Source organism: Caretta caretta, chromosome 7 (genome assembly GCF_965140235.1).
Source record: "Caretta caretta isolate rCarCar2 chromosome 7, rCarCar1.hap1, whole genome shotgun sequence".
Classification (NCBI taxonomy): Eukaryota; Metazoa; Chordata; order Testudines; family Cheloniidae; genus Caretta; species Caretta caretta.
The window spans coordinates 46,955,425-46,983,352 of record NC_134212.1 but is presented as its reverse complement, the minus strand read 5'-3'; the positions used below and the strand labels follow the sequence as shown (position 1 = coordinate 46,983,352).

At 52.6% G+C, this 27,928-nt stretch overlaps 3 protein-coding genes across 4 annotated transcripts in view; 1 reads left to right on the top strand and 2 right to left on the bottom strand.

The window, feature by feature from the left end:
- PCBP4 (poly(rC) binding protein 4) overlaps positions 1–2,459 on the top strand; it is a 33,380-nt gene extending 30,921 nt beyond the window's left edge. For both annotated transcript variants that reach the window (XM_048857662.2, XM_048857663.2), the window contains exon 13: positions 75–2,459. In XM_048857662.2, coding sequence (XP_048713619.1) covers positions 75–390 — 316 coding nt within the window. In that variant the 3' untranslated portion in view covers positions 391–2,459. The remainder of the gene's footprint in view (positions 1–74) is intronic.
- Positions 1–26,603, bottom strand: part of ABHD14A (abhydrolase domain containing 14A) — an 83,147-nt gene extending 56,544 nt beyond the window's left edge. Inside the window, exon 1 of the mRNA XM_048857670.2 lies at positions 26,409–26,603. Coding sequence (XP_048713627.1) covers positions 26,409–26,469 — 61 coding nt within the window. The 5' untranslated portion in view covers positions 26,470–26,603. The remainder of the gene's footprint in view (positions 1–26,408) is intronic.
- GPR62 (G protein-coupled receptor 62) lies at positions 16,160–26,485 on the bottom strand. Its single transcript, XM_048857668.2, has 2 exons — positions 26,409–26,485; positions 16,160–20,357 (listed from the first exon to the last, which is right to left on the bottom strand). The coding sequence occupies exon 2, from the start codon at positions 20,240–20,242 to the stop codon at positions 19,016–19,018; it is 1,227 nt and encodes a 408-aa protein (XP_048713625.1). The 5' UTR covers positions 20,243–20,357; positions 26,409–26,485; the 3' UTR covers positions 16,160–19,015.
- Positions 26,604–27,928: the final 1,325 nt, after the last annotated feature.

Here is a 27,928-nt window from a genome sequence, read left to right as displayed (position 1 = left end):
TATTACCCCACCCTGCTTTCTAGCCCCACTCTGTGTGAGCGTCTCACTGCCTCTCTCCCTCCTTGTTCCTCCAGTTTAGAGACAGCCAAATCTACCTCCCAGACGCCCCCCATCTCCAGCCCCGTTGACCTCAGCATGACCTTCTCCCAGTCCCTCAACCCATCGCCGGGCCCCACGCTGACAGCGGTAGCCGCGCCCCCTCCTGCCTTGCTGGGCGGCCCTTATGCCATCTCCTTGTCCAATTTCATCGGCCTCAAGCCCGTCCCCTTCCTGACGCTGCCCCCCTCCTCGGCCGCGGGACACAACGGCAGCCTCGCCACCTACACGACCAAGATCTCCACGGCCAACGGCGCCAAGAAAGCGGAGCGGCAGAAGTTCTCCCCATACTGAGGCTGGTGGGTGGGAGGGTGGTGGGCCAGAGAGGAAGGGGGAGACCGTGGGATGCCCCTCCCCCTCCATTTGTGGGACGCCAACAGCGCCACTCCGAGGCGGGCACCTGAGCCAGCGCCACCCCATGCCGAGGCATCCCGAGCCTTATGCGGGGGTGGACGGAGAAGTAGGGAACGTGGAGGAGGGGGAGGGCAGCCTGGAGCCCTGCCGTCCTTGGTGCGTCCCCTCTGGACGATGTGGGGGGGGCTGTCTCAGCCTTGGACCCCCCCCACACACACACTTCTCCACTCCTGGAGAGGCTGGCTCGGCCCCAGTTAGCTTTAATGCTGTAACTTTTAGGGGACGTTCCCATCCCCCCCAGCCCTTGGGGTTGGTGGGCACCCTCACCTGACGGCGTAGTGCGGGCCGCGCTGGGCCACAGGGCGAGGCTAGCGGCCAGTTTGAGTGTAGCTCGAGGCCCGCGCCGTGCTGCTGCCGGATGGCTGGGGGCCGCTGGAAAGGAGAGAGCTGGAATCGGTCACACTCTGCATAGGAGTTGGCGCTTTTATGATCTCCAAGTACCTAGACTTGTACCAAGCTGGAAACTCAGCCCCGATCCCTGGCCTGCCCTCCACGCACAGAGCCCTGCTGGGAATCAGGCAATGGGCTGGGTCGGGTTTGGAGGGCTGCCTGGTTCCCAGAAAGCTGCCTGGCCTAGGTGCCTGGCCTGAAGGGAACTCAAGGCAAATGCTCAGAATATCAGAGCACCTGGCGCTCGTCTCTGCCGGGATGGGGGAGACCCCTCCCACAGGTTTCTGTGACTCTGGGCAGGGGCCTGGGCGGGTACATATTGGGCGAGCCTTGTGGCTTATTTGCTGCTCCAGCGACTATAGCTCTGGGAAAGTGATGATGGCTAGTCAGGAACGCTCCTGGCCTATCCCCAGGGCAGAACCCCAGCTCTGGCAGCTAATTCATGGGCTCGTTTGTTCCAAGGACTCATTGGCTGTTGGAGTCAGTCGTGATTGGATGGAGATACCAGTCAAAGCTTCCTATGTTTTGTCCCTTCCCCCACTGGTTCCATGGAGTAATTCTTGACTCTGCTTTCTCCTTGGAGGAAGCTCCCAGGTTCTGCCATCCCCAGGGCTCTTACCCAGACTGCACAAAGCCATGTGATGGATGGATGACACCCACAGTTTCCTCCCTGATGGGAAGTTACACCCTTGGAGGTGCATCCAGTGCCTCCCTCATGGATGGAGCCTGGGGTTGGGAGAGGGAAACCAGACTAACAGCCCTAATTAAAGTCCCTCCCCTCCCCTTCCCCAGTTATCCTAATAGATCAAACCAGGGGAGAGAGAGAGAGAGAGAGCCAGCCCCTCCTTGCTCCAACACTTTCCTGCTAGAGGGATCACAGGAGGCAGGGCTGGGCTATTTCATTCCTAGACGTACTCCATGGTGGAGCAGGTGCATCATGAAGCGTCCAGCCGGGCCATGTGCATCGAACCAGCAGAGACCGGTGACTCCGAACAAGGGATTACAGGGTGCTAACAAACTGGCTGAGTCTGGAGTGGGAGCATAGGGTCAAGCAACTGCCCAGCTAGACTGTTCCTTAGCGATCAGTTGTGTTCACCTGGCGCTGAACGTGCGCTGTCCTGTGCGTACGAGACCCTGGTTCCCACTTTAGAAACACCATGATCCAAACAGCCTGTAGTCTCCACTGCCAAATCCCAGTGATCAACAGCAGAGAGTCTAGGGGCTTGATCTCAGCCGGGTAAATTAGTATCCCTCCACTGAGGTCGAACACCCGCTGAGGATCTGGCCTGGCATCTCCTGAAGTTCTGCCTCCACAACAAAGGAATCGCCTCCTACCCCCGCCTCTCCCAACAGAGATCCCACCAACTGTGCAATGAGCTGTCTCCACCCCATCCTCCATTTGGTGATGAACATCTCATCCAGCAGCCCCTCAAAAAGCTTCCCCCGCCCCCGGCCATCTAGCCCAGCTGTCTTGGAAAATGCTGTATATAGAATTCTCTATTTTTTCCTTCTTTGTAACGTATTACCAGTTTAATAAAGAGACAAGTGTTGCGACCTCAGGACTCTGGCAGGGTTTAATTGGGTCCTTCAGATCCAAAGCGAAAGGTCCACCATCCATTCAGACCCAGCAAAAGGGAATGGTTTGGTGATTCTCTAGCGAGGGACCTTGCAGGCTAAAGGATGACTCACATGAGCAGCTCCAGGGAAAGACTGGCGTGGGGCAGGGGAAAGTCCACACTGGGAGATGCACCCTGCCTGCATTAAAGTGCTGACTGGAGATTGATGCAAAAATAACAGTTCAATTAGCACCACACTGTCTGTACAGCTGGTACTCGCTGTCCCCTCACACTGCAGCAAGCAGCTCCGAGGAGGCCGTCGCATCATTTGGGAAGGTTTCCATCCGGCCACAAAGGGTTTTTCCCAAGCAGGCCACAGCAGCGTCAGCAACTCTCACGCTTTTTGGTGTTTTCCTTAAAGCTCCAGCTCCCGGAGTCCTTCACTTCTGGGAGACTCTCTCATCACATTTAAAAATTAAAGTGTCGGGCTTTTCTGATAATGGAGAAAAGCTTGAGACCTTGACCCAGAAAGGGACTAGAAAGAACCCAAACTTTACCAAAAATATTCATGATTTTTAAGCCAATCCCGTTTGTTTGTTTTCAGAGGGCTGGCTCATGATTGTTTGTAATGCTTGGGCTTGCCAATGCAATACAGGACCAGTTCAACTCAGAACGAAAGCCCTCTGGGAATTGTAATCCAGAAGGATGATAGGAACTGCAGTTGTGAATGGGTAGCACCCCCTCTTGGCCTTAGGTCCCCCTGCAGGCAGCCTGCCTCAGTTTCCCTTGTCTTCAGCTCAGTCAAACTATCACAACTCCTCTTATTTGGGTCAGCACCATCTCTACTTGGAGCTGAATTTATTACCATTACATATCAGTCCCAAAATAAAGTTCTTGCCTCCACCTCAAGTCTATCTTCCCAGTCTGTCCCACTGTGGCCTCCCAGGTAAATTTCCCTGCCTAGAGCCTTTTCCCTAAAGATACAGGGTTCCTGCCTGTAACCTAGTCCCGCCCAGCAACTGTCCCCTGTCTTTGCAGGAGCCTCTACTGGTTCCTCCCTGTACATCCCCCTCACTGCAGGGTCCTGTTGCTCTTTATAGACTCAGCCCCTCCTTACCCAGCTGATTCTACTGATGAACTCACGCCCCATCCCTGATGTGGCAGGCAGGGCTGACCAGCTGCAGGCCGCCCACCCTTAAAGGGACAGGCCACCCCATTACCGGCTCCTTCAGCGTTCCTTAGGATGAGGTTCTGTGGCCTCCTTACGCATGGATGGGCAGGAATGGGCTCACTGAGAGAAGAGGGGCTCAGTTCAGATGGAGTAGCAGCAAGCCCACTTGAGGGGCTGACCACGAGTCTGAGGGAACGATCCCAGCCGGCGAGACACACTGGACTCATTGCAAAGCCCAGGCCAAGGCAGGATGCTGGCCTGGGCAGTGCAGACTCATGGCTCTGTCCCTTTGTCCATTCAGTCTGGCAGCATCGAGAAGTTTAGACCCATCAGTCCATGTGTCAAATCAAAGAGGGGATCCCTCCAAACAGGATGGCCTGGAAAGCCCCTCCAGAGACCCAATCAGCTAGCATCCCCCTGAGACCCTTCTCTATAGGGTATGAGCTGGAATCCCCTGGCAGAATATTGGCAGGACTCCCCAAATCCCCCATGGAGTCTTGGCTGGGATGCCCCGAGGCCCCCTTCAAGGGCACCCTATCAGCAGCGCATTTGAAGCCAATCCCCTTAAACCTGCCAGAAAAAGCTTTCCAGGGCAATCAGACCCACACTACTGCAGCTGCCTTAATTAATTAAATAGCAACACAATTATGCAAAGGGAAGGGGAGGGGAGAGTATTGGTTAGTCTCTGAGGTGCCACAAGTCCTCCTTTTCTTTTTGCGAATACAGACTAACACGGCTGCGACTCTGAAACAACAGAGGTTGTGAAGCCCCATGGGGCCGGTTTCCAAAGCAACCTGGCTTGCCAAGCCAGCTGCTCACTGCTCTAGACTGAAGTGGGCCTTGACTCCCCAGCTGTGGGGACGGGGGCATTTGATGGGAGTGAAGTGCTGCCAACCTGGGTAAAAAGGCTGGTGTAGCAGCACTGCCCCGACGCTGCCTTGGAGAGCAGTTGGGCAGGCTACATTGTTCTGCCCGTAGTTACCGCTCAAAAGGACAGGACCCTACCCCGCGGCGTGTGACGCCCCTGCACAAGGGCTGTGCAAGCAGCAGCCATTCTTTGCTCTCTTGGGAGAAACCAAGGCCCTGCTCCGCAGAGGGATCTAACTCCCACGTGGATTTAGGCCCTGAGTCCGCATTGAAATCAACAGGAGTGCAGTGCCTAAATAGCTCTAAGGATGTAGGTCCGGCTTCCCAGAGCTGGAGCGGTTTGGGGGTAGTCCCTGGTGCAGCTGCTAGTGCTCGGGGGTAGGGAGAGAGTGGTATTTTGGTTTAACACCTTCTCTGTGTGAGGCTTTTGTGCGTGGGGAAGCATTATGGCCATCATCCCCGTTCCCTCCCCCCACCCCCGCACACTCTCCAAGGGGAGGGGGCTGTTCCTACTGCCCCAAGCCTCTTGGGAACGGGGGTCTGATGATTTAACTGGGAATTGGTCCTGCTTTGAGCAGGGGGTTGGACTAGATGACCTTCTGGGGTCCCTTCCAACCCTGATATTCTATGATTCTATGATTCTATGTCTCTTCCTGGTCACCATCTGTGATTGCCTGGGCTCAGCCTCCCTGGGTGGCGGGGGCTGGAGCAGGGCCAGGCGCTAGGACTGTGCAGACGGCCTGTGTGTGATGGAGATGCGGGGGCGAGCAGCCAGCAGATAAGAGGGAGAATGCAGCTGCCTTATCAGGAGCATGTGCAGCACTCTAGGGGGGTGCGCGTGGCTCCTTGCGTGGCTGGCAGGCAGCCCCGTGTTTGAGGCTTGCAGCCAGGGAAACAGCTCTGCTTCCTGCCTGGAGTGCTTAGTTACAACAGGGACACTGGGCCTGGGGCGGGGTCTGACTGCCAGCACGTGGAGTGGCTTGCTGCCCCCTCCCAGAACTGGTGGCAGGGCTGGGGCAGGTTAGGGCGGGGGTTGGGGGAGGGGAACCCCAGGAGCCTCAGCTGTTGTGACCTGCACAGGATGTGCCATGTTTGTCTTTGTTCCACAGGGCAGAAGCGACTTTGTCTGTACAAAGTGCAAGCTGGTCTCCATATTGGAAGAGAAGGTTCAAGGTCTGGAGAAACAAGTATCGACCCTGCGTTTCATAAGAGAAACTGAAGATTTCCTGGACAGATGTCAAGATATGCTTCTACAGGCACAATGTTCTGAAGATTCAGAGCAGGCTGCGCACCGGGGACAGGAGGACGGTGAAGAAATTTGGCAGCATGTGACCTCCAGAAGAAGAAAAGGGAGCGTCCATGTACCAGCAATGCAGATACAAATAAGCAACCGTTTTCATGTTCTCTCCACAGGTACGAATGCGGAGAGTGGACTAGATGATACATCTGAGGGAAGGGAGCAGAAGGAGACTCCACCGATTGGAAGGCATGAGATGCACTGTCCTAGGGATGGGGGTTCCATGACTGCCGCTCCCAAGAGAAGGAGGCGAGTGGTGGTGGTCGGGGACACCCTCCACAGGGGGACTGAATCATCTATCTGCCGCCCCGACTGGGAAAACCAAGAAGTCTGCTGCTTGCCAGGAGCTAGGATTCATGATGTGACAGAGAGACTGCCGAGACCCATCAAGCCCTTGGATTGCTACCCCTTCCTGCTTCTCCACATGGGCACCAATGATACTGCCAAGAATGACCTTGAGCAGATCACTGCACAGACTACGTGGCTCTGGGAAGAAGGATAAAGGAGTTTGAGGCTTAAATGGTATTCTCGTCCATCCTCCCTGTGGAAGGAAAAGGCCTGGGTAGAGACCATCGAATCATGGAAGTCAACGAATGGCTACGCAGGTGGTGTCGGAGAGAAGGCTTTGGATTCTTTGACCATGGGATGGTGTTCCAAGAAGGAGGAGCGCTAGGCAGAGACGGGCTCTACCCAACGAAGAGAGGGAAGAGCATCTTCGCAAGCAGGCTGGCTAACCTAGTGAGGAGGGGTTTAAACTAGGTTCACCGGGGGAAGGAGACCAAAGCCCTGAGGTAAGTGGGGAAGTGGGATACTGGGAGGAAGCACGAGCAGGAGAGCGCAAGAGGGGAGGGCTCCTGCCTCATATTGAGAAAGTGGGACGATCAGCGAGTTATCTTAAGTGCCTACACACAAATGGAAGAAGCCTGGGAAACAAGCAGGGAGAACTGGAAGTCATGGCACAGTCAAGGAATTATGATGTGATTGGAATAACAGAGACTTGGTGGGATAACTCACATGACTGGAGTACTGTCATGGATGGATAAAAACTGTTCAGGAAGGACAGGCAGGGCAGAAAAGGTGGGGGAGTTGCATTGTACGTAAGAGAGCAGTATGACTTTCTAAGAGCTCCGGTATGAAACTGCAGAAAAACCTGAGAGTCTCTGGATTAAGTTTAGAAGTGTGAGCAACAAGGGTGATGTCGTGGTGGGAGTCTGCTATAGACCACCAGACCAGGGGGATGAGGTGGACAAGGCTTTCTTCCGGCAAGTAACGGAAGTTACTAGATCGCAGGCTCTGGTTCTCATGGGAGACTTCAATCACCCTGATATCTGCTGGAAGAGCAATACAGCGGTGCACAGACAATCCAGGAAGTTTTTGGAAAGTGTAGGGGACAATTTCCTGGTGCAAGTGCTGGAGGAACCAACTAGGGGCAGAGCTCTTCTTGACCTGCTGCTCACAAACTGGGAAGAATTAGTAGGGGAAGCAAAAGTGGATGGGAACCTGGGAGGCAGTGACCATGAGATGGTCGAGTTCAGGATCCTGACACAAGGAAGAAAGGAGAGCAGCAGAATATGGACCCTGGACTTCAGAAAAGCAGACTTTGACTCCCTCAGGGAACTGATGGGCAGGATCCCCTGGGAGAATAACATGAGGGGGATGTTGGCCAACCTAATAATTTCAAATTATGATTTGTAAGCAAAGTCTAAATGAGCTCTCCCTGACAGCTAGTGATGAGCTGGGGCTGGAGGGAAAGGCTTCAGGGCCAGATTGTATTTACATTCACACCTAATCTACCTAGGTATCCAGCAAACAGAGCTGTGTTGTCCAAGTGATAGATTCTGGCTGGGGTTGGGTTACAAATCACTTGAATGCGGGGGGGGGGACGGGGGGGGGACGGGGGGGAGGGTAATGAAATGTTGTTGTTCTTATTGTATGAGTAAAGGGCAGTAGAACTGTACTTAGCCTGTGCTGATTGAGGGCATCAAGAGAGAGGGTGGGGACCTGTCCCTCTCCACTGTTTAAAGACAGAGCTGATTAGGCTCCATAGATAGTCTTTGTTCTGTTAAGTGACCACTACAGCTGAAATCACTGATAATCAGGTCTAAGTGCTTAGACCTGCTGGGGGACAGTGTTTCTGCGGAAGAGACAGCCCAGACTGCACTAGCAGCGAGGTTCCCCCACGGAGAGCTCAGCTGAAATCACTGAGAGCTGCTGGAACCTCAAGAGACCAACTCGCAGAGCTCACAGCGGCAGGTGGCAGCAGAAGGTGACGGCGCAGGGCCACTGGCAACAGAACCATGGAGTGAACGGTGGCACAATGAACAACAGCGGCCAGAACGAACAGTGAGCAGCTGGAGGAACGAGCAAGGTGCCTTCTTGTCCTCCACCTGGGAGGTGAACTCGTGTGAAAGCACCTCGGAACTCTGAGTCTCCACTGACCAAGGACAACACCGGTGGGTGTTAATGAGGCTGTTAAGAATGCTGGAGACACAACCCAGTTCATGCGGACAAACACAGCTGTGGCATCCTACTTTCTATTTAAGCAAAAGATATCACACACTACAAACTGGAGGCCAATGTTAAGTGCATTGTCACTTGTTCATCCTGAAGTTGAACACTGGTTCCAAACAAGACCAGCAAATGCTCACTGTCTTTCTGCAAGGAACTCAACTGACTGGCTAGACGTATGTGATGCAACAGTGAAAGACTTAACAGTTGAAAAAGTGAAGAACTCTCTCGCCACATTCAAAAAATTTGCATATATGGCTGATGAATGCACCAATGCAAATGGGCATCAAGTATTAAGTCATTGTGTATGTTATCTTGATGTCAATGGTAGGCCAGTAGATGCATTTCTAGATATTCAAGTTATAGAAGACACATTGGCTCCATCTGTGACAACCCACATCTTAGAAGAGTTAAATGCTTGTCAATTGGACCACAAACAGATGGCTGCTTGTGCATTTGATGGAGCTGCAAACTTCTCTGGAAGGCATGGCGGAGTACAAGCTTTGTTCAGAGAAAAGTGTAACCCCAATCTCTCCAATACACACTGTAGAGGCCATCTACTCCAGCTAGCGCTAGTATGAGCTGCAGACTCTTCAAAAGACATTGAAAAAGCTATAAATTTAATGTCTTCGTTATGTCCTTTTTTCAGCAAGAGTTCAAAAAGACTGAATATCTTGGAAAATATAGAAGACATACTGGGACTGAAGTTCAAATTAGTCCAACCTGGGAAAACCCGCTGGCTTTCTCATGAGCGATCCTTGGCTGTTGTCTTAAAATTACTCCAGCCGTTATTACTGGCTTTGGAAAGTATCTACCAAGATGGGATGGATCTAAGTAGTGAGGCTGGTGGATTATTTTTGCTACTATGTTCAGAGAAGACTATTGCCAGTCTCTCTCTTGTAAGTCTACTGTTGAAACCACTTGCGTCATTAAACAATGCCATCCAGGCATCTGCTACAACAGATTTTTGTCTAGAAGCTACATTTGGATCAATCAGAGATCTATCCATTGAAAACATACTGGAAGAACCCTAAGCAAAGACTTCAGGCCAGAAGTTGACTAATGAAGGCATTTATATTGAATCCTTAAGTGAAGAGGACAAGAAGTGTTTGTTAAGGCAACTGAAAAAGTACACAGACTTGATTCTTAAAAATCTACAACAGCGACTTCTAGATTCTACTCAACCTCCACGTAGCTTTTACAGATCCCTGTTCTATAAAACATCAATAGTTGAGTGGAGTGAGGCACTACCAGCAAGGGGGCTGCCATGTGCTCAGGACAGAATAGAGAATTTGAACACAGAGTGGAATATTATACGACGAATGAATGAAGATTTGACTTCAACTTCTTTTTTAACATCACTAGTGGCTCTACCTGATCTTTGTGCTTTGTTTCCTGGGATGAAAGAAGTAGGATTCATCTCTTGCTACTCCCAATCACAACAGCTACGGCTGAGCGTTCTTTTTCATCATTGAATAGAATTTTGTGTTCTGAAAGAAGTCGCCTTCTGCCTGATCATGTGAATGAACTAATGAGCATATCAAGTGAAGGAATGGAAGTTCTGGACACACGAGAAGCCACCAAAGATGAATGCATTGCATTCAAGAAGTTTATTAACAGAGTTGTGCAAAATTATAACAAGAAACCAAGAAGGATGTAGACATATTGCTTCATAGAAGGCTTGAGTAGCCAACTTTCATTTGAGTGATGATTTTAAAACAGGAGTTAAATCTAATAAAATGGTCATGAAACATTTTTCAGTTTTTTGTATGGTGCCATACAGCTCACCTTCACTCTCACGGTCTCACCCCTCATAGGCCCTGATCCTCTCCCCCGCCCTCCATAAATTCAAACACCCGCCTAATTTCAATTCCTGGGGAAAACACTGGATACAGACTAATACGGCTACCACTCTGAAACCATTCCTTGTTAGAGGCTGAAAGCAGATCCCATGTAAATGCCATAGCAGGTGTGGCCGTGAAGCTGAGGAGGGTCCCAATGTAGAGTTATCTCCCAGAGCATGTGGAAACTTCTCTTTCCTGCCATGGTAACCATGTGGGCTGTGTTTGGTAAATATCCTGTCTGCTGGGTAATTAGCTAGCAATTGCAGGGCCCTCCAGCTCCCTGAGCAATTAATAGTAAGTAGGCCAGCCACCGATCTCTGCTGTACTGGTGTAAACTCAGAGTAAGGCAGGGGAGTTACTATGGAGATACACGCTGCAGGGGTAACGGAGTGGATGCTGAATGAAGCCTGCCCATCCAACCTTAATTTGGCCCCCTTGGGCATGTGCCTTCTGACAGGCTTTAATGACACGAGCCTGTACCGTTTCCCTCCCCCTCCCCCCCCCCCCCCGAACACTGCCTCATTCAGTGCACAGGATGGATTCATTCTGGGGATGAATCAGGGTAGCGTACAGCAGCCAGCCACTGTCTGTAGAACTTCACCTGTGTTTGCTGCAGAAGGTGTGCCGTGAATGAAGCAAATCATGGGCAGTGCATGAACTGCCGAATTGGGGAGGCTAGTCCCTGTGTCCTCCCCCCCCTCCACACAGCTGCCCCTCCCACGCCCGCCCCTCCCACGCCCCAGCCCATACGAGCACTCCTAGCCCCGGAGCACTGGGCAGGCAGCGCGGCCCCAGCATCCCCAGCCCCAGAGTGCCAGGTGGGTGGTGTGGCCCCAGCCACCCTGAGTCCCCAGCCCCAGGCTGGACTGTCCTACTCCAGGCCATGGGGGAAGAGCGGGAAGCAGGAGGGGGTCAGGGGGAAAAGCGTGGGCAGGGCCATGCCTGGCTGTTTGGGGAGACTCAGTCTCCCCCGGCCTGTGTTCCCACCACCCGTGAAGCTAAGGCCTGGAGGAAGAGAACGGAAGGTCTCATGGTTGTGGTAGGTGAATGCTACCCTGGAGAATAGGGTCCCTATGTGATGCTAAGCAATTCACTTAGCTTAGACTTTTCACAGGTGGTCACTAACTATATGCACTTCATTTCCTGGGCTCCCAACTTGAGAGCCTGGGATTGCTTTGCAGCAATGCAGAGCACTCAGAGCTGCCACTGAAGGCAGCAGGAGCTGTGGTAGGAACATAGAAAGTGCTAGACAATGCTAAGGACTCTGAAATATCAGGTCCTGGCTGTCTCCAATTGGGCATCCAATTTAGCGGACACTGTGATGTTAATCTTGCACCGCCTCAGTTCCCTCTCTGTAAGACAGGCTAACACCCGCTCGTCTCCCGGGGCATTGTGAAAATAAATTCCCAGAGAAGCTGTGACACACATGAGTACAGAGCGATGAACACCCATAGCAGTGTCGCCTATCCAGTCTGGCTTTCAGGCTAGCCACTGCCTCCAGGGCTGGCCCACAACATTTTGGCACCTGAGGGGGGGAGCTCAAATGATGCCCCCATGCCCCCTCGCTTGGACCAAAACTTTGAAAGGTCTCAAATCTGCCTTCTTCCTGTTCTACTCCTCTCATGGTACTGCTCTGCTACCTACCCCAATAAAGGAGAACTAACAACTTAAAATGCCTTGTTCAAAAATTTTAAGTTACACTTAACTTTCAAACGCCTGAACAGCAAATGTTACTTTTCTTGTCTGCATAGTAAACACTGGCATTTTTGTCTGTTTGAATAATCCAAGTGGTGCTTTCCGTGCCTTCTTGGTTGCAAAGATTTGAACTGCTTCCTGCTGAAGGTCTACAGTCTGGGCCAGCTCATGCTCTATTGAGATGGTTGCAAGGCCAACCAGCCTCTCCTATGTCCTTGTGAAGTGTAGATGTGTTTTTATTAACTTCAGCTTGGAGAAGCTGCGTTCTCCACTGGCAACTGTTACAGGAAGTGTTAGAAGTATGCGCAGAGCTACAAAAGCCTTTGGAAAGAGCGTGGTCATCTTATTTGTGCACATATATTCCTGAACAGCCTTTGGAGTTGATACTGCTGAAGTGTATCTTGAAAGGGCTTTCAGTTCAACACCTAAATCACTCACATCAATATCATGCATGTCATCATGTGTCAACACTGTCTCTAGTGCCCTGCATTGCTGGTGTGGGTCTTCTTCAGGTATAGTGAGGAGTTTTGGAATATCATACAACATCCCAAATATACTGCTGTGTTCCTTGAGCTGCATGAAATGTTCTTCAACTGACTGTATTGCACAATCTAGCCTCTGGTTAAAGAATTCAACTTTGAATTGTTGTTTGGGGTCTCTTATGGGGTTATCCCGTGCCTCGTAATCAAAATGTCTTCTTCTTCGGTGACTCTTGTATTGTTGAATGGGTGGGGAAATAGCTTCAGTGTCAAGTTCCTCTGCCAACTTCTGTGCACTCTTCAGAACGTTTTGAAATCCCTTATCTGACTGGTAAGACTGTAGGTATGACTTTGCTTTGTCCAGTTGTTCCATTGTTCCAGATATATCAAGGTCAACACCTTGGAGTCTCTTGCTTACAACATTTATTTCAAACAGTATATCATGCCACCACACTAAGCCACACAGAAATTTGAAGTTCTGTATGTTTCTGGGGATTCCATTTCCCTCTGCCTCTGTTCTCCCACGAACAGTTCCTGTGACAGCATTATCCTCCATAATGGCAACTATGGTATCATCTATCTTCCCTATTTGGTGTTTGATAGGCTTTATCTCGTCCACTCAACTTTCCCATCATGTGGCACTCAGTGGTTTCAGTGTCAGAGAGGATGTTCCCAGATGTTGCTTCAAAATTTGCCATTGATGAGTTGATGCAGAGAAAAATACACAGATGTTTTGAATTACATTTAAAAGTTCAGCAGCCGCACTAGAAGCTGATGCTGCATCACTGACCACCAAGTTCAATGAATGAGACAAATGCATGGGACAAAAAAAGCTCGAGGGTTTAACTCTCGGATCCATGTCTGCGCTCCTCTGTTCTTTCCTCTCATGTTGGCACCATTATTGTAGCCCTGACCTCTCATGTCAGCTATCGCAATTCCCATATCTTCCAGCTTTTTAAAAGCACATTTGTCATACCAGCTCCTGTAGTATCATCAATGTCAATAAATTCTAGAAAATGCTCTCTGACAGTCACCACTGCAGGGACATTTTCACTAGGTTCTGTTGTTGTTATAAGACACACCATTAAAGTCATTCGTTCCATATGGCTGATGTCAGGTGTGCAGTCCAGAATAACAGAGTAATATCTTGCTGACTTCGGCTCTGCCACAATCTTCTGTTTCACTTTTGTTGCCAGTAACTGTATGATCTCATTTTGAATTGTTTTTCCAAGGTAGTGGTGTGTGTACATTTCTTGCGCAGTGACTCTTAGATGCTCCTGGAGTACAGCATCAAACTCAGCCATCAGCTCCACAATTTTAAGGGAGTTTCCCTAGTTTGGCACATACAGCTGATCTGAAGTGCCAGGCAGTGCTAGGTTTTGGGTAGCAAGCATTCTCACAATGGCAATGAGCCTTTTCAGAACATTTTGCCAGTAAAGAGACTCTGATGCAATCTTCTCTTGATGTTGATCATCTATGGTGGCCTTTAACCTTAGTCTCATCTCAAGCTCTTTCCACCTATGGAATGCTCTCTGGCAATTTGCTGCCTTCTCATGGCATGCCAGATTTCTAGCCAGATTTTTCCAGTCCTTTGCTCCTGTCGAACCCCATGTGGCTGGAACATTAAACTGGAAGAGTTTGCAACAAAAACAGTATGCAGCATTCTGGATTTTTGAGTACATAAGCCATGGCCTCTCCACTTTGTCACCATTGGGGATTTCACACCAGTAATGTGTTGGATGGAAACTTCTATTTTCATTGTCTTTGGGGAACATGAAGTTTTTCACTTGCTTTGGTCCATGCAGTACAAGGAAGTCCCTCAGGCTACTGCTCAAGTGGGTCTACAATCCTGGATCATCTAGACTCAAGGAACTCAGCAGCAGCTGTTTCTTGCGCCTCCACCACACTCTTCTCCGATCTACACTTTTCTTCAGGAATGTGCAGGCTTATGTCCATTTGAGATGAAGATAGGGATGCTGCAGTAGCTGCCAGGTCACCTGCACTCTAACTAACTGGAAAATCAGGCATCTCCTCACCACTCACATCCTCACTGAGGCCGGAAGGCTCACCATGAACATTTGTGTCTATGTATCTCAGGAGAGCTCCTTCCTGCTTCGATAGAAAAGCTTCCTTTGCTTTCTTTCTTTTTCTGAATGCTGCCCCAGAGGGGCGTTTTCTTTTTACACTCATGACTGCTGTTCTGTGCCGGCTGTAGTGGCTCTCAACACTCAGTTGAAGGGGAAAAATAAGCAAGCTGGTAGCAGGGCCTGAGTGAGGGAAGATATCAGCGTCTTAAGGGCCTAACTGGCTCCTACTGCTTCAGTTGACTGCCTGGTCTCCAGTGGGTTCAGGGAAGCAGCAGAAACAGGAAGCTCCCTGAGAAGCTGGTGTTAATCAGTCTAGGCTTCTGGGGGTGCTAGAGAGGTACATAAGAGGCTCCTCCTCCTCTCTCTCCCTGCAGCTCCTGCTGCTTTCTGCTGTTCCCTCTCACCTTTTCTCCTGCCTGCCTGTTATGTCTCTTGTGCCCTCCTTCCTCCAGCACAGCACTCCACGAGCTCTGTGCATCTAGAGCAGAGAGAATACATGTGCACCAGCAGCAGACACAATTTTCTACACTCTGGGTCCTAGTGGTGTGTCCCCCCCGGCCCAGTCTGGCACCTGAGGCGGCCGCCTCAGTTTGCCTCATGGTAAGGCCAGCCCTGACTGCCTCAGCTCTTCCTCGCTGAGGTTGGGTTTACCAAACTCCCAACCTGGCTTGGTTGCTGTGGGGACCTGGGCCTCCAGCTCAGTCATAAGAAAAAGTCCACCCCTTCCAGCGTATCGACAAAACGTCTCCCACGCCCTGTGCATAGGCGCCAACTCCGTGGGTGCTCTGGGGCTGGAGCACCCACGGGGAAAAGTTAGTGAGTGCTCTGCACCTACTGGCAGCCAAGCTCCCCTCTGCCCCGCCTCCTCCTTCTCCTTCCCCCCTCCCCGAGCGTACCGCATCCCCACTCCTCTACCTACCTCCCAGCGTTTCCCCCGGCCTCTGCCAAACTGTTTGGCAGAGTGCTGGGAGGGAGGGGGAGGAATGGGAACGTGGTGCGCTCAGGGGAGGAGGCGGGGCCGGGGTTGGGATTTAGGGAAGGAGTTGGAATAGGGGCAGGGAGGGGGCGGAGTTGGGGCGGGGACTTTGGGGAACGGATTGGAACGGAGGCAGGACAGGGCTGGGAAGAGGCAGCGCAGGGGCGGGGCCGCATGGAAGGGGTAGAGTGGGGGTGGGGCCGGAGGCAGAGGTGGGGTCGAGCACCCACGGAAAAGAGGGGAAGTCCACAAGTGGGGAGAAGACAGAGCTGCTTTCCCACGATGAACCAGATAAGGGACCCTTGCACTGTGACCCTAGGCTTGGTGTCAGCCTGGGGATGCTTTCTGTTGTGCTTGTCTAGGAAAGTGTACACCTAGCTCACCATGTTTCCCCATGTTGTACCAAGAAACGCCAACTGTGCTGACACTAAATGGGAGGGGAAGAAGGAGCTGGCTGGAGCGCTTGGAGAGAGCAGAGGGGGCTGCAAAAGGAAAGTGAAGATAACTTTTGCTCATCTGTACTAGGTCGAAGGCATGGAAAGGCTCCTGGCTTCTTTCGGCCCAGTGCCGCAGACTGGCTGGTGCGATCACAGAAAGGGCTGAATGATGCAGGGGGATGAGTCATCCCCCTCTTATGTACTTCTCTAGCACCCCCAGGAGCCTGGACTGATTAACACCAGCTTCTCAGGGAGCTTCCTGTTTCTGCTGCTTCCCTGAACCCACTGGAGGAGACCAGGCAGTCAACTGAAGCAGTAGGAGACAGTTAGGCCCTTAAGACACTGATATCTTTCCTCACTCAGGCCCTGCTACCAGCTTGCTTATTTGTCAATAATAAAGGGACTCTGTGAAACACAAACCTGTGGAAAGTACTTAGTGGGGAGAATATCTTCGGGTGGCTAGACACAGGGAATTGGTGGCAGAAATGACTCACCAGGAGGCTCTAACATAAGGCCCAAACTCAGTTCTGTGATTATTTTTACAGCTTCGTCTCACTCAGAAATGGGAGACTAGAATCTCTAGGAAATAGAGCCGGGAAATGCCCATTATGGCATGATGTTGTCTGTTACCCCTTGCTTAGTTATCAGATGTTCTAGGCCTGGATTCACCATGTTATGAGTGCAAAGTCACTGTGAAGTGGCACAGATACTGACAGGGGGAAGCAACAGGGGTCTGGATTGCGGAGGGAGGTGAGGAGAGCTGGCAGCATAATCACTCTTTCCTCAGGAGTCTTTAATTCTAATTGTATTTTTGGTTTCACACAAAGTGTGACCCTAAGATAGTTGTGATCTCTGTGACAGATCACAACGATACATTGACAGAAGCCTCTCCCCCTGCCAAACCCATTTAAAAGTGTCCACAGAGGGATTTGCACCAGTTTAACTGGCTTTAGCTAAACCACTGCCAGCGTTGAGTGTGGATAAGGCCTAGGGATTGCAACGTGCTTTAAGAACATGGATGAATGAGCCTTCCATGAAGTTGGTTAGTAGTTCTGTCCTCCTCTTACCAAGGCTGAGTCCCTTGCACCACCAAGCCTGTCGGGTCCCACCTTTCCCAGAGCATCTTGGACATCTTGCAGCATCTCGGACACCCCCCAGTGCGGGAGATGCCTTCCCCCCCAGCTCTCACCCAGAAAGGAGGGTCGGTTAGATCTGATCAGCAAAGCGCCTGTTAAACTGGCCTCGTGGCACTGCACAGCTGCGTTGAGACATAGCTGCTGTGTTTGCTGACACAAAGCCCCGAGCGTGAGAGGGAGGCTGATCTGCCTTGTGCATCCCTCGGGCAGTTGCCAGTGAAGCTCTTGTTCCAGGCGCTTTCTGAGTAACGAGATGTACCGAACCAGGCAGGAAGGATGAGGCTTTGATTTCCAGGGAGCAGCTTGAACTGCCAGGGACGGGGGTTAAAATACAACCTTGCAAATGGAGCCAATTTGCTTATGGATGGGGAAAAAGCCCCAACCTGCTAGGGCTGGGAGGGTGGGGGAGGAAAAGTTCTAGGGGGAGTGGGTGGCTAATGCCCCTTTGGCAATCCCAGTAAAGGAAGAGGCACCTTCCCACACTGTGCCGGGAGGAGAGGAAAAGGGGACTCTGCCTCTTCTTCAAAACAAACAAAGCTTCTTAGCCTGGTGCTTCCTTTGCCTCTATTAATAGACAGCTGTTGAAATACACCTGTTGAAAAGACATTAGCGGTCGCTTAAAAAATAATTACAAATGCCTCTGAAGCTAGGTGGGGTGAGGAAGACACCCAATAAAGGACACCTAGGTGCAGAGCCTCAAAAGGTATTTAGGCTCCTAAATCCCATTGATTTCAACCAAAGTTAAGAGCCTAAATACCTTTGGGGATCTGGCCCTTCACATTTACTGCTTGCTGTCTCTGCAGAGAAACACGTGAAGGGTCTCCTGAAATGCCCCCTCCCCACCTGAGACAGGGAGCTCAATGAACTGCTGGTGTGTAACGTGAATGCAATCAGGGGAGTCGTGGTATTACGGCCTTTGTTATCATCCCCTGCTATTGTTTCTATAGCACCTAAAGCATGCTAGCTCTTTTGCCACCCCTGAAATCAGCGGTGTTGCCCCACGGATTAATTTGGCCCACATGCCATGGAATAGCATCTCACTCTCTTCGTTTCTCCCTGCCAACCTGCATTTGTCACAGCCAGCCATTGAAGGAGCTGCCTTCGCTTTGGATTAGGCCGTCTGGCCCTGCAGGAGTCTTAAGGCAGGCCGGCACCTACCACCCACTGCCGTCACTTGGCTCCTGTCACAGCTTTGGGTGTCAGTTTCACCTGCCTTCCCAGAGGGCAATAGCTTGGGAGCGATCACTGTGGAGCAAAGCTCTGCTCCTGCAGAACGAGGGGCTGCTATCTAAATACCTCAGTGGGTCGATAAACGCTGCAGTCTGGCTTCCTTATCAATGGCCTGTTCTCTGATCCCATGAGCCGGCACAAGGGTGAGTCCAGAGAAGTAACCCAAACCCTTTTTTAAAAGGGCCCATCCCTCACAATTAAGGCAATTTACTGCTGCCCAGCTAGCCCTCATTCCTGGAACGGCTGAGCCCTAAACCAGAGGGAGGCAGTGTTGCCTAGTGGTCTGAACAAAGGATGCAGAAATAGAAGGGGCCTGAAGTCCTCCTACCTCCATCCCCCACAACCGAGGCACTGACGCACTAGTGACCTCTGGCATATCACTTGATCTCCCTGGACCTCCATCAAAAGATCTATTTATCCAGAAGACTAAGCAAAAGCAGAACCTCCCTGATGGCTCAGATGCTGCAGCTGGAGTTTGGTGCTCGTGACATGTCAGTGTCAGGGAAAACGCTGGGAGAGGAAGAGAATTAGTTCTAGTGAGCGCCTTTGTCCTTTTCCAGCTCCCTGCCTTCTTGCTTTCTCCCTCTTTGGCTCCCATCCATGATACCTGGCTGGCCCAACATTTCCGGCCCAAGCCACAGAAATAGCCTTTCACTGGATTTACTCTAGATGAAGGAAAATTCTTCCAAAGCCATAACCCCGACCCCCCCAGGTCAAAAAAGGGTTGGTGAGTCCTTCGGATTAGCTGAAACCCTGCTTCTATCCTTCTCCTAGCGAAGGCCAGGATATGGAGAGCAGGGAAATGAAGTTGACCCCAACCCACTATGCTTCCTCAGTTGGTTTCTTCTGGGATTTGGCCTGGAATTCTGAAGCCCGTCATGGTCTGGTCCAAAGTGTTCCTGGGGCTGGAGTTGACATAACTGGATCGGGTCTCCAGCGTGCAGCTGGTCCTCTGTAGGAACTGAAGGAAGTTCTCCTGTACGGAACCCTCCGGGCTGGAGACACAGAGCTCCTGGCTCAAGGGTCTGTTGAGGCAGCTCCGTCCCAGCCTAGACAGCTCTTCCCGTATCTGACGGTTCAGTAACCCATAGAAAAAAGGGTTGATAGCGAAGGAAGAGTAGGCAAGCCAGGTGACAACTGTCTCCCCATGGCCCCTGCCCGGGCTGACAGAGTTAATGGAGCAGAATAAATGGAAGGAGAAGAATGGCAACCAGCAGCACAAGAATTGACCCACAATGAGGACCACAGTCATGGCAGCTTTTCCTCCTCCAAACATCCGCTCTGGGGACAGCCTTGGAGGCAGGTTTCTGGTAGTAATGATAGTGACTTGGCTGTTAATAGACTCCGATCGCTGCCGCGGGGCAGCGGTCCAAGACGGGATGGGTACATGCTGCAAGGAGGCAATCCGGGCCACTTTGTAGATGCTGCAATAGACAACAAAGATGACCAAGGTAGGCAGGAAGAAGCAGAGGGTGCTGAAGACAATGACAAAGACCTTCTTGTGGGCCCCAGGGCTCCAGGACACAGTGCATTTACTGGCACTTGTGGCCCCGTTGTCTTGAGGCCACCCCACTAATGCCAAAACTGTGATCAGGATCGACTTAATCCAGATGAAGACCACCACTGTGACCGCCAGCCCAACGGTCATCTTGACCTCATACCGCATGGGGTGAACGATGTAGTAATATCTCTCCACGCTGATGACCGAGATGGTGAGAATGGAGGCGCTGATGAAGCAGATGTTCAAGAAGATTAAGGTCTGGCACTCTGCGATGCTGTAGATCACCCTGTTGAAGCAAGAGGAGCTGGAAATGATCCCCAGTGGCATCAGGAAGATGGCGGACAACAGATCCACCAGGCAAAGGTGGCAGACAAAGATGAACTTCCTCAGCAGAGGGGTCTTGAGGATGACCACCATCACTGCCACATTGGCAACCAGGGCTATGAGGTTCAGCAGGACCATGAAGAAAAGGCCAATGGCCTCCTGGAATTGGGACACCTCTGGTAGAGAGGAAGTGTCTAGCCCCTGAGTAGCATTAAGCCCAGTTCTGTCTGCCATTGTGCCTCAGGGCTACTCTGAGATCTCCAGCACCGGGGAAGCAGGAACAAGTTGTCAGTGTCTCCTAGCAGGAAATGTCACCACCCCCATCTTTTTCCCAAGTGGATCTTCTTCCCTGTGCGGAGAAAGGAGGGGAGCAAAATTGAGAAGCGTTGCAAGTGAGCAATGAGAATGTCTTGCAAGTGACTCTAACCCCGAATGACCCTGGGGGATGACATGAGCACCTCACCTTTCTGCTCGTGCGGGGTCCCAAGGTTAGGAGCAACTTGGCAATTCCTGTTCTTCAAGCCAACAGAGAGAGGCGAGATGCTAGAGGTGACACTATAGGGTGAGGCTTGGGGAAGAATCGCAAGCCAAGCTAGGAGAGCCTTCTCAGTGCTACAACAGCCCTCTCTTCCACTGCCCCAGTGCAGGGCTACAGACTTGCTGGCCACCAGCAAGGAGGGCAGAGAGAATGTCTGGCTGCCAGAAACCAGCAGCCACTAGCAGGAGCGGATCAGTCCTGTCCAGGCATGGGTAACCCCCTCCCCAGCGAGGGCCTCATTCCAGAGCTGGAGAGAGTTTGAGAACAAAGCAGGCTCCATCGCTGCCCATGGCTTCTCCACTGAGATTGCCATTGAGGGGGCAAATTGTGCCCATTGCTTTGCTTTGTGCTGTGGATACCTCTCCATTAAGAACTGGCCTGGGACCAGCCGCTTCTCCCACACAGACGGCCAGGCAGTCATAACATGGGGCCACAACCTATTGTGTTCAGGAGGTGACCATGTTGGGTCCTTTGCCGCCCACCGCACAACATTAGAGTCACCTACCAAGTATTGTATCACCGTTAGGGCCTAATTAAACCTTGCTTCAGGCTCCTCATCAGTAAACACTCAAGCTAGATTGGAACAGGGACCTCGACCACAAGTCCCATATCCTGCCCCAATTCCCGGAGACATTTATCTGGTTTTCCAGTGGAAGTGAAAGGAGACAAATAAGAGGAGACAAGATAAACGTCTATAAAATAATGACTGGAATGGAGGAGGAAGAGCGGGAGCTTCTGTCCTCTCTGCCTCAGGACAGAAGAGCCTGGCGATGTTCAATGAAACTGAAAGGTGGGAAATTCAAAACCAATCAATGGATATACCTTTTCCACACAGCATGCAATTAGCCAGGGGAACCCATTGCCACAGGAAGTCACAGGGGCTTCACTAATTTAGCAAGACTAAAAAGGGGATTGGACACTTACATGGATAACCAGATCCCAAGTTATCACAAATAATGAGAATATATATTTTGCGACACCTATTAAACCTCCTACGTAAGGGCTTAAGCCAGTCTCTAAATACACAGGACGAGGAGGTCTCCTGCACTTTCCTCTAGGAGAGACAGGACACTGGGCTAGATGGTTCAGATCCCATCTGGCAGTTGCTATGCTCCTATGGTGGTGAATTCAGGGCATGGCTCTCCCCACAGCCTCGTTCCAGCTTTATTGCTGCTGTATTTGGTAGTTTCTTCCCACACCCAGTTTTGATTTCTTCTAACAACCCTGCCTCCCCCATCACCATCTTGAGCTGAGCCAGCTTCGGCCCCAAGCTCCCAGCTGTGCCCTCCCTAGCACAGGGTCTGGTCGCACTTCCCTGCTCCCCAGTTTCCATAGCTTTGATTTTTTCTTTAAACACGGCACCTTTTGGCTCCCCGAGGGGACTTTCTAAATTAAGGATCAAACACATTCCCTGCACCTGTGGGGCTGTAAATCCACATAACCACTCAGCGCAGGTGGTCTCAGAGAGCAGGCCAAGGAGGCACTGGTACTCCACACCCCTCAGGAGTCTGCCAGAAATTAACCCTTCCCATTTTGGGCTCAGGAGCGGTGGGAAAGCTGGAAAAAGTGTCTGGCCTGTGAAAGAAATGCCTAAAACAACATTTAGGGTGAGAAATTACTACTTGTGACCAGTTTCTTTAGTGTCTTAAACTTACATTGCGGTGTTTGTTTTATTTGCTGGGTAATTTGTGTTGGTCTGTTTGCTATCCCTAGCAATCACTTAAAATCAATCTTCTGTAGTTAATAAACTTGTTTTTGTTTTCTCTAAACCCAGTTTGTGGAATTTAGAACTTGGGGGTGGGTGAAGCTGTGCATATCTTCTTCCACATTAAGGGAGGAGGTGAATTTCAATAAGCTTATGCTGTACAGCTCAAGTTGCAGTGGGGGAGGTTTAGATTGGATATTAGGAAAAACTTTTTCACTAAGAGGGTGGTGAAACACTGGAATGCGTTACCTAGGGAGGTGGTAGAATCTCCTTCCTTAGAGGTTTTTAAGGTCAGGCTTGACAAAGCCCTGGCTGGGATGATTTAATTGGGAATTGGTCCTGCTTCGAGCAGGGGGTTGGACTAGATGACCTTCTGGGGTCCCTTCCAACCCTGATATTCTATGATTCTACAGCTCTCTGTGCAGCACAGTACAATACAATTTTGGGTTTGCAGCCCAGAGGAGGTGTGCACTTGAGTGCTGGGCAATTCCCTAGCTGAGTCTTCCCATACAGAGCTGATTTCAGTGTCGGTGTCTTTCTGCAGTTGGGTGTGTCCCTACCTGTGTGTATGCTGGAGGAGGCTTGAGGGCCTGGCTGAGCAGGACAGTGTAAGGGAGCCCAGGCTGCTGGAACAGATGGGCTCAGTGGTACCCAGAACACCAGGTGGCACCCCGGAGTGGGGGGTAACCCGTCATAGGTTGGCTTGGAGACTGAGCTTGGCAGTGACTCTGAGGTTAGCTCAGGGAGTATGGAGGGAGGCTGGGGCTGGGGCAATGATAACGGTGGTTTGGAAAGGGCAGTGTAAGTTCTGGGGTGACAGGCTGGTACAGACAGCGCTTTGAGAACTGGTGCGATGGGGTAGCTCAGGGGGCTGGGTCAGCACAGAGTGGAGTGTATATGTGGGGGGATGGAGTAGCTTAGGGGGCTGGCTGGGCTGGAGTGCTGGGGCAGCATGGAGTGGGGTGCATGCGGGGGGCTGGGATGCTGGGTCAGTGCAGAGTGGGGTGTATGCACGGGGCTAGCTCAGGGAGCTGGGTCAGCGCGGAGTGGGGTGTATGCGGGGAGGTAGCTCGGGGAGGCTGGCTGGGCTGGGATGCTGGATCAGCACAGAATGGGGTGTATGCCGGGGGAAGCGGTAGCTTGGGGGCTGGCTGGGCTGGAGGTTCTGGGTCAGTGCAAAGTGGGGTATATGTGAGGGGATGGGGTAGCTCAGAGAGCTAGAGGTAGTGGGTCAGCACGGATGGGGGATAGCTTAGGAGCTGGTCCAAGCTCGTGGTGACTGGCCAGTGTGAATGGGTTGGCTCTGTTACCAGGGCTCAGTGTGTCCAGAACAGCTAGACATTTGGGCCCATGGCTCCTTGGCCTTTGCGGGGAGTTGGCACCATGAGCACTGGGCAGAGAACAACTGGGGGAAATCCATGGGCTGCTCCTTCTACCTCAGGGGGCACACATGGCTCCAAACAGGATAGGCCAGGCCAGGACCGTGGCCCTGCACCCCGTCCCCCTGCACCAGCCGTGTGCAGCAGGCCACTCAGAAGCCTTGGTTCCTCCCTGAGCTCCCTGGGCCCGAATGGCCATCTAGCGCTGGGGGAGCCGGCCCTTTGTGCAAAGCAAAGAACTCCTCTTTCACTGGGAGGTGGGGGCGGGGGGTGAACTGGAGCAAAGGCAGCTGGGCCTCCTCCCCCCGGCCGAACTCAGTGCTGGGGGAGCTGCTGCATTGAGGGCCCTGCTGGGCGACCCCCCTCATTTACCCACATGAGCCCAGCCCAGGGAGTAGCAGCTCCCGGCGCCTCACTTCCCACAGCACCCCCTTAGTAGGGGCGACGCCGGTGCCCGCTGAAGCTGCCAGGCCAAGCAGAATTGGACTGGGGAGGAGGGCAGAGGCTTGGTTCTCTAACCTGCCTTCAGCCGGAGGGAGCACCCCGGGAGGCCCCATGGCTTGTGCCCTGGTGTAGATAGACCTGAGCGTTCCGGCTCCCTAGCTCAAAGCTTCCTCCAGTCCCACTGCAGCGCCGTCGCTTCCTGAACACAGCCCCACCCTGGATCTTGGCACACACGCCAACAGCTAGCCCAGCCTGCCGCAGCTCCCCCACTGTGGCTACTCAAGTGAGTTTTGATCAAGCCAGCTAAAGAGCGAGCTTGGGTATGCTACATGTGCTCCATCAAGCCTCGTGCATCCACAGAGCGCAGTGCACTCCCTTCACCTGCCAGGGCCTCTCTTCCCCACAGTATTCTCACCCAGGGCAGGCCACTTCCCTTGGGGATTATACCAGGGAGGGCAGCTTCCATTTCCTCTAGTGCCCCCCAAAGCCCCCTCCCCAGCCACCCCAGCCCAGCACCTGCCTGTGGGGCCCCTCCCCTGCTGGCAAACTCTCCACCAGCATGAGCCTGGGGGTAGATCAAGCCCCTGTTGTCCGGATGTCACCCATCTGAGTCCCACACCCATGCTGAGTGGCGTCTCTCCCATGGGCTCCGGCAGCAGAGGGCATGGTGGCCGATCCCAGCAGGGCAGCGCACAGCAGGGCTGGAGCCTGGCAAGGAATTTGGTGTGGGGGTTCCAGGGGGCTCCACAAAACTGCAGGCCTGGAGGGCCACAGTAGGCAATGAACAATGGGCTAAGGGCAGCCCGGCCCTCTGGGAGAGAGGGTAGGGTGACAAGATGTCCCCATTTTATGAGAACAGTCCCAATATTTGAGGCTTTTTCTTGTACAGAAGCCTATTACCCCCCACCCTCTGTCCCAATTTTTCACACTTGCTGTCTGGTCAGCTTAAGAGAGGGGACCAGGAGGGCTGTGTTGAGCGCTGGCCTCTCTGCAGGAACTGGGGAGGGACAAATGGGCACAAATCCAGCCCCAGGAGAGGTGGGTAAATCAGTGATTTAGGAAGCTTCCCCTTGGGCTTGTGATGGAGTGTCTGCCTTTGAGCACAGAGTCTCCTTCACCCATTGGCCCCCATTAGCGATTGCTAACCCAGAGCTCATTCGCGAGCAGCTCGCGGCTGGCCTTCGAAGCCAGCTGTTTGGCTTTGGACCGGCCAGGCACGTGGCAGGTTCTGGTTCCTGGACAGGAGCAGTGCGATGCTTAGGAGCTGCTGCCAATCCTCAGGTCACAGTTTAGAACTGGCTTGCTAGGAGCATTCTCCAGCAGCTCCCCTAGGCTGGGCAGCAGGACCCTCCCGCCATGCGCCCTGCAGAGAGGACATGGAATGGGGGCGACCACAGCCAAAGCCTGGGCCATTCAAAACCCACCCCCCTGCTCTATAAACAGCATGCTCAGTATTACAGATCCCTTTCTCTCTGCTCTCCTTCCATGCCCCCCAGACCACTCCTGGGCACAACCTGGTCCAGTGGCCAGGGAACCTGCCTGGGCCCTAGGAGATCTATTCCCAGCGCTGCCACTGACTAGGGGGCTGGACTTGATGAGCTCTCAAGGTGCCTTCCAGCCCTACAGTTCTATGATTCTAAGTCACTCTGTGACTCAGTTTCCCCATCAGTAACATGGGGACTACGAGCCTTTACCATCCTTTCAAAGGGCTTTGAGATCACTGGATGAAAAGCACCAGAGGAGAGCACCTAGCTCCCCCTCACAAAACACTGGTGCAAGAGCAGTCTGCCTCACTCTGAAGGACCTAGTCTACACTGGAAAGGGTTTGCGGGTATAGCTACACAGCTCCAGCAGCTAGCCCTCCCAGGGGAGACGCAGCTTTCCACAACAGAAGAATGCTCAAACCAGTTCCCCAGATGAAGTATCCTATACCAGCCAAAGCAATTGTTTTACTAGTATAACTGTCTACACTAGGGCTCTCGCCGGCATAGACAGGTCTTTAAAATATCCCTCCAACCGACATTACTAGCTAGTTTCTCATCTAACCCTGGCCTAGGGCAAAGCCCGTGTCTGTGCCCGCTCAGTGGCCCCCTTCCAAGCCCCAGTGGTAAATGCACCTCCTTTGCCTCCAGATCTCTCCACCACCCCCGCCGGTAATCTGCTCCTAATCCCATAACACATTTGGGACACAAATTATGTGAAACTGTCTACAAAGAAGGGTCGGATCCCTTGCCGAGGGCCTGCAAGATCGGGCCTCACCCTGCCATTCTCCTTTAGTAAGAGAACAAATCCCCTCCTCCCCCGACTTCTCCTGGCAGGAGGTGGGTAACTCACCAGACTCGAATGCCCTGGGAGACTCTTGGGAGGCTGGCATCCAGGCTGGTGGGATCCTCATCTCGGCTCTATCAGATGAGCAACTTTTACCCCTCTGATCGGATACACGCTGTGATGGCTCCAGCTCTCTCCCTGCCCCTGGAATCAGGGTGGGTTTGATGGACCCATGCTACAGTGCACCCCACGCCTGGTGGGGACATGAATGAGCAAAGCCCACCCGATGCAAGGCGGCATGTGTCTCACCTCCACGCGCCCGCTTGGCTCATGGCATCAGAGTCCCCCTGGCTCCCCATGCCAGTGTGTGTGTGTGTGGGGGGGGGGGTCCACTGTCCCAGCCCCTGAAGCTGGAATGATGGAGGGCCTCACAGCATCCTCTGGGGAAGCAGGGGCCACATCTGCCTGGCAGCGGTCCCCTCTCTCCCCCCTCTGGATGGGTGTCGGGAGGCTGCTGCTGCTGCTCTGTGCTGCGGATGGCACAGGCTGTCACATCTGGTCTTTGCCTGGCCTTTTAAAGCACTGTCATTCACACAGAGAATTCTACTGGGTCCTAAGCAGCCTCGGCTCTCAGCCCCACACCTGGGCCCAGGCTGCCCCCTCACTGCACTACCAGGCCAGGGGCAAAGCAAAGGTCTCACCTCCGGGGCGCCGCCCCTGCAGGGGAGAGGATCAGGGCCAGCTCTTGCACGCAGCCAGGCCATGCATCACCTAAAGCAGACAAATACCAGGGGGGCAGAGTGGAGAGGGGCTGGTGCCTTGGGCTGTGGGGCTGGAGGCTCAGGAAGGGATGAGGAGCTGGGCTCAGGCTGCTGTCCCCCAGCTTGGAGTGCTCTGCCCAGACTCCTCTTTCCAGCTGTAGGGGGCGCTATGTTATTTTGAGGGTTCTAGGCAGAGGATCCCAGGTGTCCGGTTCGGGGAGCCCTCTTTCTACTCTGGCTAGGCAGGGCCTAGCAGCCCAGGGGTTCCCTGCTCCAGTCAGGGCATGTGGCCCAGGACCCCTGCCCTCCAGAGACAACTTCAGCCACTGAAGAGACCAGCCCAGAGAGTCCCATGCAGGCAGTGGGAGTTTGCTAACCTGTCTGTCCTGCCCGCCCTGGAGGAACAGCGTACAGACAACAAGAAGATTAGGGCCAAGGTTTTCCTACATGGCCAGTGATTTTAGGGGCCCAGCTTGAGACGCCGTCAAGGAGCCTGACTCTTAAGTGCTGAGCACCCACCTTCTGAAAATCATGCCCCCTTCAGGTATCTCTAGGTGGGCCCCCAAAACCATAGGTGCCCAGAATCACAGGTCACTTCAGAAACTCTTGGCCCAGACAGGGAGAAAGAAGTCACTGGCTGTTAACGGCTCATGGGGAAAGGGGAGGAGTGTGTCTAGTGGCTAGAGCAGCAGGCTAGGAGTCGGGACCCGGGGGTGGGGGGAAGGAGTCGAGCCTCAGCTCTGCCACTGGTCTATTACATGACCTTGGGCAAGTCACTTCCTTCTCTTGTAACACAGCAATCTGGTTTTGCAGAACCCATGGCCA

Coding starts and splice junctions, on each gene's coding strand:
- GPR62 (XM_048857668.2), bottom strand. CDS start 20,242: ATGGCAGACAGAACTGGGCTTAATGCTACTCAGGGGCTAGACACTTCC.